At 55.2% G+C, this 10,200-nt stretch overlaps 1 protein-coding gene across 2 annotated transcripts in view; it reads right to left on the bottom strand.

The window, feature by feature from the left end:
* Positions 1-3,992: 3,992 nt before the first annotated feature.
* The window catches only part of DENND2A (DENN domain containing 2A), a 54,100-nt gene continuing 47,892 nt past the window's right edge, over positions 3,993-10,200 (bottom strand). For both annotated transcript variants that reach the window (XM_057374483.1, XM_057374484.1), the window contains exons 15-20: positions 8,947-9,124; positions 8,281-8,322; positions 7,768-7,885; positions 6,891-7,130; positions 6,019-6,105; positions 3,993-5,211 (exon numbers count right to left, since the gene is read on the bottom strand). In XM_057374483.1, coding sequence (XP_057230466.1) covers positions 5,180-5,211; positions 6,019-6,105; positions 6,891-7,130; positions 7,768-7,885; positions 8,281-8,322; positions 8,947-9,124 — 697 coding nt within the window. In that variant the 3' untranslated portion in view covers positions 3,993-5,179. The remainder of the gene's footprint in view (positions 5,212-6,018; positions 6,106-6,890; positions 7,131-7,767; positions 7,886-8,280; positions 8,323-8,946; positions 9,125-10,200) is intronic.

Below are 10,200 nucleotides of genomic sequence, written 5' to 3'. Positions count from 1 at the left end.
AGCAGCAGGGTGGGTGGGACACAGCAGGGGCGGGGGAAAGGGYTGTGCCCCCAAGGTATGGCCCTGCACTATAAAACTTACTCCAGCTGGATCCAGAGTCAGGGGGGAAAAGCATTTTCCACCTCTGCTGCTGCCTCCAMCAGCCTTGTCCAGGCAAGAGGACCCTGAGCAAAGGCAGGAGCTGAGGATGAAGATCCAGGCACTGAGAGTCACCACACTCTTCCTGGTGCTGCTCTGCACAGCCCCAGCACCATCTGGGGGCCAGGCTGGCAACCTGGAGAGGCAGGCAGGGGCTGGGGACCCTGGACAAGCCCCTGGAGATGGAAGGGACAAGCTGCCTGGGCAGGACTCAGAGAGGAGCCACCCTCTGGCCGGCGCATGGAAGACGATGAGAGAGGCACAGGGCAGCTCCAGGYCCCCCAGCAAGGCCATGGCCAAAGCCCTGGTGGGCACTGGGGAGCAGGTTCCCCTTGGCAGGCCCTGGAGGATCCCACAGCAGCCCTCCCACAGCAGGACAGCGAGGCTGAGCCACCAGCTGAGGGACTACGGCAAGTTCAACAGCGACACGGTGAGCACGGCCTGGAGGGGTTTGGGGTGGTTTGTGGGGTGAGCAGAGGTGTCAGTCAGGATCAGACAGGGCTGAGGGCAGCAGGAGCAGGTGCTGAGCATGCCATGGTCCTGCAAACACCAGGCAGAACAGGTGCTGTCAAGGCTGTTYCTCATAAACTGCATGTAAAGGTGACAGTGACAGCAAGGCCTCCCAGCACAGCCTGGCTCTGACAAGGGGACAGTGACACCCCCAGGTGCCCAGCTGGTGCCTGGCAAGGCTTAGAGCTGATCTGATGGCTGTGAGTGCAGCTTGGCTGTCCCCATGCTGCCCTCAGAGCTCAGGGACAGCCCTGCCCCGGCCCCAGCCCCTGAAGGCTCTCCACATTCTCTCATTCTCCCCAGCCCCTGGAGGTTCTCCAGTCTCTCATTCTCCCCAGCCCCTGCAGGCTCTCCACATTCTCACATTCTCCCCAGCCCCTGCAGGTTCTCCACATTCTCACATTCTCCCCAGCCCCTGCAGGTTCTCCACATTCTCACATTCTCCCCAGCCCCTGCAGGTTCTCCAGTCTCTCATTCTCCCCAGCCCTGCAGGCTCTCCAGTCTCACATTCTCCCCAGCCCCTGGAGGTTCTCCAATCTCACATTCTCCTCCTGCAGCACCAACACAAAGCTCTCTGAGCTCTGCAATGTGGTCACCAAGCCCTGAGGGGCACAGCTCCTCTGAGCACCGCCCTGAGGGAGGCACACAGCTTCTCTGCCCATGGGAAATCTGCTCCATGGGCTCAGCACGGCATCCCACCAATAACCAACTTCTCCTTGATCAAACTCAAACCACCCTTTGGTGGCTCACAAGCACATCTCGCCTTAACCACCGAGAGCTGGGTGATGCTGTGCCAGGTGCCACTCAGCTCAGGGGGCGGGTGACACCGCAGCAAAAGAGCAGAGGCAGTGGGAGGGGTGGGGGACAGCTCAGAGAACTTTCAGCCAAACTCAGTAAGGAACTGGCCCAGCTTCCCCAGCTCCTTGCATGGGGCTGCTGCTCTGGAGAGCTGCTGGCCCTGCTGCAGTGACGGTGCTGCTGTGGCTGGGCTGGTCCTGGGCTGGCCATGGCTGCAGTGGCCACCACAGCCACCCCTGTCCCTGTCCCTGTCCCTGTCCCTGCAGCACTCCTGCCACAGCATCGTGTCCCAGCGCTGCCAGAAGCCCTCAGACTGCGGGGGCTGCCTGGGGCTCTACACCTGCAAGCTGCCAGCTGGCACCTGCAGCCTGAAATCCGTCTCCAGGCAGAGAGGTAAGGTCCAAATCCCTCGGCAAATGGCACCAGGGACTCCCACGTGCAGCAAAGTGCAACCACTCCAAGCCCAAAATTCTGCCCAGGGCTGTCTGTCTGTTCTGCCAGCCTCAGCTACAGAAGGAAAAACTGCACGGTGGATGGGATGTTCTCAAAAGCTTCTGCAAGGGCTGGGATGTCACAGGTGTCCTGAGCTATCACGAGACACCAAAAGGCTGTGCAGGAAAGCCAAGGAGGGGCACGGGGATTGGGATTTTGCCAGTGGCTAGGGAGTCAGCAAGCACAGTCCTGCACGTGGTGAGCCCTGCAGAGCCGCTCGTGGTGGGGTGTGAGAGCTGCTGAATTAGCCAGGGAGCAGAGATAACAAGAGAAAACAGCTTTTAATGTTTAACCAGTGTTCTAGCTCTCCAGTACCCTTTGGTAAATCCATACTGCCCCCACAWTGGCCTCTTGCCTCAGGGAACCACRTGCACGTGGTCACGGAATAGRAACTCATGCASGGGTGCTAAACACAGAGACCYAGCTGTGGTCTGCTCCTTYCAGGAGCAGGAAACTCCTGGTTGCAGMCTGTAGAGCAGGCAATTTTAATGTTTTGGTTGTGTACAGCATTGCCTGTGTGTGCACAGCTCACAGGGTACCCCAGGGTGTGTGCTTGGGTCACTCTGCTCTGGTCAGAGGCTGGCAGCCTCTACAGGAGGACACACAGGCCCATGGTCAGACCCAGCACAGGTGATCTCGTGGYTTCTCTTCACAGGTGGCTTCCTCCAGAGCATACAGGGCCTTTAGATGGAGAGCCCGGCTCATCTCAGAGCGGCATAGCTCGAAATAAAGCTGAAGAGGTTGTCCTGCAGCTGGAGATCAACGCTTCCTGTCCAAGTTTCATTTGAAATCATTAATGATTCACACTTGTAAATGTTTCCTTCACTGCACTTCTCATGCTGCTGCTTTTAAACACCCCCTTTGGATTTTGCTCACTACTTGATCCCYGCTTTCCTGAGAGGGGGCAATGAAAGCACTGAGTGGTCACAGAGCCCTGTGCTGGCAGAACCCCCTTGGAGCTCCCAAATGAGACAAWCAGGGCTGTGAAACAGCCCTTTAGGATATTGCAGTAAGAACTATCGGTACCTCAGCATGCTCACACACCAGCTCCAGCTGAGCTAAGCTTTGGGCAGCCTGGGATCCCTCCCTGCTCCTCAACACAGCTCCTGCCAAGGAAGGACAAGTCCCACAATGCTGAAAACAGCTCCTGAGGAGGGGAAAGCAGAGTCCCCAGCCTTGGTAGTGTGGGGCCATGTAAGAGACCCGCTTCTGAAGGCTGGAGTCAAGGCACAATCAAATTTATTTTGATTCCCACAGAACTTTGCAGGCATCCTGGCCACCTTTACACACGTGGGGGTGCACCCCAGCTTTGCAGAATCTCRTAATGCTTCCATTAAAACCTCCTTCTGAAAACAGAACCAAAGCACAGCGTTTGACTCTCCTTGAAGCCCACTGCAGTTCCTTTGGGTGAGCAACCACCACCTCCTGGGATTGTGAGGTGGCACCAGTTTCGTTCAGTACACACGAGGGACAGCCCCCACACCTTCCAGCTGGTCACCCCTGCGTGGGGGGCAAATGCTGCTGGCTTCTCTGAGYCCCTCCATCAGTGCTTCCTCTGTCCCCGCACAGAATCTGGGGGGGGCACAGGTGCTGCCTGCCCASCCCCTGCCTGGTGTGACACCAYGGCTGTGCRCATTYACCRTGCTCACGGCAGGACCAGAGAGGKTGAGCTGGSAAGGGACCTGTGGAGGTCACCTGGGCCATGCCCCTCCTCAAGCAGGGCCACCCAGAGCCATCTGCCTGGTCCCCAGAGCGGCACAAGTCCCCCAGTGCTCACCCATCACAGCCCACTCCCTTGTCCTCAAACACCACACGGGAAGAGGGGGCTGCTGTAGGAAACTCAAGTTTCCTGCACCCTGCAAGCGCAGGCTTCAAAGGATTCCCAGAGCAGCACYGCACCCAGCACCCTGCTCCAGTGTGGAATGGAGGTGAGCCCCTCTAAACCCTGGTCCTCTCACCTGGCCAAGCCCAGGAGCACAGGAGCAGGGGGATCATTTTCTGGGAGTGCAGCACAGCCCAGCGTGGCACGGCCACAGCAAAGACACCCACACGAAGCTTCCACCCATGTTAGCTGGGAAAAAAACTCCTGCAAAGACCAGACTCCAGCTGCTCCCAACTCTGCTCTCACCAGCAGTGCAAGGGTAAGAGCTTTCACACCAGCTGGAAAAGTCCCCCACCCTGCTTCAGCCTCCACTCAACTTCCCTGTCACCTCCTCACCAAAGGAGGTCAGCACGGACAGAGGAGAGGCGAGCAGGAGGCTCCTGCCCAGCCAGGAGCACAGAATCAGCAGCACATGGGTTGCCCTGGCCCTTTTCTCTTTTCCTACTGTGGTCCCCAGCAGCAGCACCCAGGAGAGGAGATGAAAGCCCACCCAGCCTTTGGGAAGTGTGAGAAGATCCTGCAGGTGAGCTCCACCTTGGGCTCCCCCGGCAAGCTGCCCAGGGAGGGAACGAGCCCACCCCACCTCTGGGACTCAGAGGAACTGAGGACCTGGCCAAGTGTGGGTTTCAGCTGCTCGATGTCCTCTCTGGCTCATGCCCAGCGCCAGGTGGGATGGTGGGAAGGCACAGCTCAYCCCTTCCCATGAAAACACGGTGGATCCATGTGCCTTTTACACAACTCGCTTTTAATTACACTGATGAGGAAAGGCCTCTCCTCGTGCCACAGCTCCCTGGTGCAGCCACCCAGGGAGCTGGCTGGCCCAGCAAGTCCTCAGTAGGTTTAGTGGTTCCCCCTCACCCTTTTCCCTTGCTTGGAAGCTCCTCCTGGTCGGTCCATACCATCCCTGCAGCCCTCGGTGTCCTTGTTTGGTGGAGAYCTATTTTCACACATTTCTGTGTGCTGAGCTTTGCCTGCTCAGTCCTTTGGGAGTCCCTCCTGCAGCACCAGGCACAGAGGAGCCATGGGTTAATAACTGTTCTAACCCCAAYATAAATAGAAAAATACAACCAAATACAGAATTGACTAGCTAAGAGATCCAATCCGCCGGGACGCCTGCAATGTGCCAGTGCAGAGTTCGGAGAGAGAGAGAGTTCTTGGTCCAGTGCTTGCTACTGTGGRCATCCAGAAAGGCGTCCTGGCAGCCCCATCCCACTGTCCTGCAKTGTCCTGGCAGTGGTCAGTGTCCTGAGGCCGCTGCTTCCCGGGAGCAGGCTGGGTGGGGATGGTTGGTGAGTCTGACTGATTGCTGCTAAATGGTGAAGCCATTCTCTTCTGTGGAATGTGGAATGTGCTTGGCTCTTACTTCTTGTGGAGGAATTTCATTTTGCTGCCTGAAGAGACAAAGGAGAGACAAAACAAGGGTCATTTCCCACCACCTTGGGCTTGTGCAGGGAACTGACCCCACTGCCATCCCGTGCTCCTTGCCCACAGCCAGCCACTCTGCAAAGCTGGCAGCAGGGCCCTGCAGAGCTCTGCCCATCCMCTGCGAGCAGTGCTGCAGGCTGGCACCTTCCCTCCAAAGCCTGTTTGCCCAGGGCTCCTGAAATGTGAGCCATAACTGAGCTCAGCTGGCCACGGCAGTGCGGGCAGGATGCACCAGCCCCTCAGGCACTGCTGCTCTTCAGTGGCTGAGAACAGACAAAAGGTCAGGGATGTGATCTAAACCCTTTTGATCTAACTCTCTCATGGTGTCCAGTGACTCAGCAAGGGCTTYCAACCTCAGTCTGGAGCTCTTGTCTGGCTCCCCTGACAGTGGAAATAGATTTGATCTTTGAACACTCCTGGGCAATTCCCACTACTGATCCCTAAGGGCAAACCTGAAGGCAGTGAAATCTGCGTCCATTCCATCAGGACCTGCATCCACCATCCCCAAGGCACTGCTTCATGGCCTCCTCACACCCACCTGTCTCCTCTAGAAGACATGAACACAGCTCATGGCCCACTCTTTGGCTCTCCATTCTCCAGACTGTGACTGACCAGGGCCAGAGCCAGCACAGGGACACATGGCCAGGCACTGGATGCCAGTCATAGCCACCAGCAGAGCCCTGTCACCCTTGGGCAGCCTTTCTGCTGCCCAGTTTGGGGACAACAAGAAGCCCAATTCTCCTGAGAAGCACAGGGTTTTGCTGGTTCCTTACCCAGGCCTTTCAGGAACCTGTTGACTCCACTCTGCTCCGCRCTGGGAAGTGTTTCCAGGTACTCCTGAGCCCGTACCTCAAACAGCCCTGCAGGAAGAAACAAACCAAGAGCTTTTTCTACAGCTTTGTGTCCCTGTAAATCCAAGTAAGAATGGAAGTGCACTGTCCCAGCTTACCCAGACACACAAGAGGAAACCACTGACCCCATTTCCTCCATCAGCTGAGCCCACATCTGGCAYAGAATCTTTGCTCTGCCCCCTCCCTCCCTCTCTCCCTCCCCACTGCAAGGCTGACTGAGCTGCTGCCCCTTGCCCAGGGTACAGAATGAACCTCTGCTGCGAGCACAGCTACAGCCAGAGAGTGACATCACCTGGGGAAACATCATGCAGAATTCACCTCTTTTCCCTCAGCTGCCTGTTCAAGCATCCCCAGCTCACTGATGCTTGGGAGGAAGCTCAACCAGTGCTGAGGAGCAGCAGGGATAAGAAATTTCAGCTGCCAGTAGAGCCCTTGGGACTGTGGGATAACRGGAGTGAAACCCAGGAGCAGCTCTGGGAAGGAGATGAGCATCCCTGCTTTCTACCAGACAAAAGAACYATGACCAGCCCAGCCTGTTCTTCCTCCAGGCATAAGAAGAGGACATGAGGGACCGAGAATAAACATCATTCCAGCAGYGGAATTCAACGTGGAATGGAAGGGGAACACTCATGGAGGACACTGCAAGGGTGAAAGGTGCCTGCAATCCCAATCCCAACCAGAAACCAYCAATTCCCTCCCTCCTGGTTCCTGTCCAGACACTCCAGCCATGGAACTGGGGACAGAGGTGATGCCTGGGGAGCAGCAGCAGCTCCCAGCACAGCAGAGCCCCTCACCTCTGACCCCCTGCTTCCGCAGCTCCCGCTCCTGGATGAAGCCCCCAAACATCTGYGTCTCCATGAAAACCTCCAGGAAGCGTCGCAGGCTCTTGGAAGAGACGGATTTGCGGAAAGCCTCGCGCTGCAGGGTGCGCTCCTCGCGCTCCGTGGGCGTCAGGAASAGGGAATAGTGACCCACGATCTCCACGAAGAAACGGACAAAGGCCTCGGACACCACCTCGTTCAAAGGGYTGGTTTCTAAGGAGACAAGTAAAGAGGCAGCTGTGAGGACAGGGTTGTGAGAATATGATAGGAAAATCCCTGGTAAAAATTCCCTGGCTGTTTTCAGATCCAGCCCAAGCAGAAAATGCTGCTCAAGAGAGACAGCATCTCAAGAAGTGCTTCTCATGGAAGCAGACCAAATTGCTACTGCTTTGAAAAACACCAAGCTTTGTTTTTGAGCTTTGGTGCTCATTTCTCTCTGGTGGGATGGGGAGAGAATCAGAAGAGTAAAAGTGAGAAAACTTACGGGCTAAGACAAAAAGAGTTTAATGATGAATCTAAAACTGTRSATGCAAGCAAAGCAAAATAATTGATTTATTCAGCAGGTCCCATGGGCAGGCAGGTGTTCAGCCCTCCCCAGGAAAGCAGGGCTCCAGCACAGGTGTCTTGGGAAGACAAAATGCCCTATTCCCAAATGTCCCCCTGCTTCCTCCTGTTCTTCCCACAGAGAGCTGCACCCTGTGCAATGGGATATTTCATACAGCTTAACCAAAATCCTGATCCACCTCTAAAACCTGTGGGGTTGAATTGAGTACAAATCCARTTCTTCTCTAGGAAGTGACAGATGAAAAAGGAGCAGGGAAAGATGTGGCTTTAAGCTGAAAGGCTTTACCCTGCTTGCCATTGGCAGGGCCCTCCTCCTTGTCACTCGCCAGCTCATTCCTCTGCTCCAAAATGTGCTCCAAGGCAGCCTGCAGCTTGCGGGGCAGGATGGAGTCCTCATCTTCCATCTGTAAGACAGAGCCAGCTCCTCAGGGACTGGGGCTGGGACAAAAACATCTCCCACCCTGTCCCCACCACGGCGGGGGAGCCCTAGAAATGARCCGTGAGCAGAGGGAGAAGCGATCCGCCAAGGAGCTTGGGGGGAAAAAAGCTCAAAGGCCACCATTTCCCCTCTTTAAAAAACAGAGAAATAGTTAATTCACAATGATTTACTCCTCAGCAGCTGTGGTTTGGATCCTGATGTTACATATCTACAGCAACCCCCATAACCACGAGTCCTGCTTCAATTTTTGAGTGGGGGAAGGTGATCCATCCAGCCAGGCAGGTCAGCAAATACAGGCAGAGGTAAATTATGTAGGAAAAAGGGCAGAGAAGGTGAAGGAGATGAAATAGTTCTGCTCACCTGTCTCAGAAACCGGTTATTTACAAGGTCAACAACGAGGACCTGAGAGTGAAAGAGCAAGAATTAAAAGGGGAAGCAGTTATTTCCCTTATCAGAGTTTATCTGAATCTGTAACTGCTCTGGAGGAAACACTTCAGCACTGTCCCTGCTCCTCCTACCCACCACTGCAGCTGGAGGAGGCGCCAGCAAGACCCGGGAGTGGAGCCCTTGTTGTGGCTTTCTGGGGATGTCGCTGCAAACCACAGCAGAAATCCCTCCCCAGCACACTCAGCCTTGCTGTGCTCACCCTTGTGCACCAGGAACCCAATTCTTAATAATTTATTGCCAGCATGGGGCACCTGGGCTATCCCAAGGAACAGCCAGGCTGTAGCAATTCCTCTTTAAGGCTGGCATGCTTTACATGTAGCCCCGAGCCAACACCAAGCAGAAACCAGAAAAAAACTTAAATAAAACCATCTCCTACCACATGGTGGGAGATTCCAGGCCCCTCCCTTCCCAAGCTGGGGCTGAGGCACAGCAGACCTTTGTCTCCTTGGGGGAACGCCTGCCTCTGCCCTTACCCCATGCTCAGCGCAGCCAAGGGGATCAGAGCTCCTCTCCCTGGCCCTGCCAGCTGCCAGGGCAGACTCTGGAGCTCTGAGSCCATGGTGTGGGTGCAGGGCTCACCTCCTCCACGGGCAGCTCCTTGAGGCGGGGCAGGGAGCTGGAGAGCAGGCCGATGAGGAAGGGYGTGGGCGAGCACACGATGTCGATCATGGAAGGAGGCAGCACGGGGATGTAGGTGTGCTGCCAWGTGAAGGGGTACAGCAGGGCCACCGTGGCGTGGCAGCACTTGGAGAGAGTGCTGGAAGAAAAAACACAGCCAAGGACAGTGCCTGGTCAGTGCATGGTCACTGCTTCCTGGAAATCTGGCTTCTTTCAGCTCTTCCCTGATTGATCTCTCAGATCGCTATGGGCTGTCCCGCATTTCTGACCCCATTTTTCAGCTTCAGAAGCAARGACTTCTGAAAGATGACCCCAAGAGAAAGACAAGCTCAACACACTCATCTGACAAGGGATGAGTCCCACTGAATCAGAGATCTGCTACTCCAGCGTCCTGGTGGAAAATATCAGACAAACAGGGCATTTCTGTGCCACTGCCTTTCCTTAGAGAAATGAGTTTATCCTCCTACAGCCCCTGGCAGGAGTCAGGCAGGGAATCCASTTAGACATGGCAGAGTTTGCCCCAGGGCACCAGTTATTCATCTGCTCTGGGTCTGGAAGCATTTTTTATGTGTCAGGAGAGGGGGAAGGCTTGCTGCTATAAACCCTGTATATATAACATCATTTTGTTTTACTGACATCCATAAAGGAGAGGAGGGAGAGGAGGAAGACTGGTGCAGTCACAGAAATAGGGAAGGATGCCYAGATGGCTCCTGTTAGACTCCATGGCAGAATTTACATTCAGCAAGCCAGGTCTCTGAGTTTATTGCTGACTTGAGAGGGAAGGGGTTTGATGGGTGTGGACCTGAGCTTGCTGTGAAAAGTGAATCCTGCTTTCCCTCTCCACTGCAGTTAAATTTGGTGGATGTGCATCTCCAGGGCACGCTGAGCAGGGTGGCATGGCTGGGGGACAGCTGGCTGTAACCAGGTAAGCTCAGTTTAGCTTTAGAACAACACTGGAGTTGCTGGGACATCAGTGTGACAGGTTGAAGGAATCAGGCAGCAGACATTGTTAAACACATGTCACTTTTTGGAGATGTGGAGAACCCTGAAAGGGAGAGGCTGGAATCTGCTTAATCTGAAAATTTTATCTACTATTGCAACAGGTGGGGAACTGGCACTTGGGAAAGATGCCTGGGAAAGTCTCTTCCCAAAATGGGCACAGCTTCTTCTCCCTTCACTCCCAGGGGTCTGTCTTTTGTTAAGGAGATACTCTGT

Source organism: Malurus melanocephalus, unplaced genomic scaffold (genome assembly GCF_030028575.1).
Source record: "Malurus melanocephalus ecotype Western Australia unplaced genomic scaffold, MMel_1.1 scaffold_226, whole genome shotgun sequence".
Lineage (NCBI taxonomy): Eukaryota > Metazoa > Chordata > Aves > Passeriformes > Maluridae > Malurus > Malurus melanocephalus.
The sequence above is the reverse complement of the archived record's forward strand: the minus strand, read 5'-3'. Positions and strand labels throughout refer to the sequence as shown.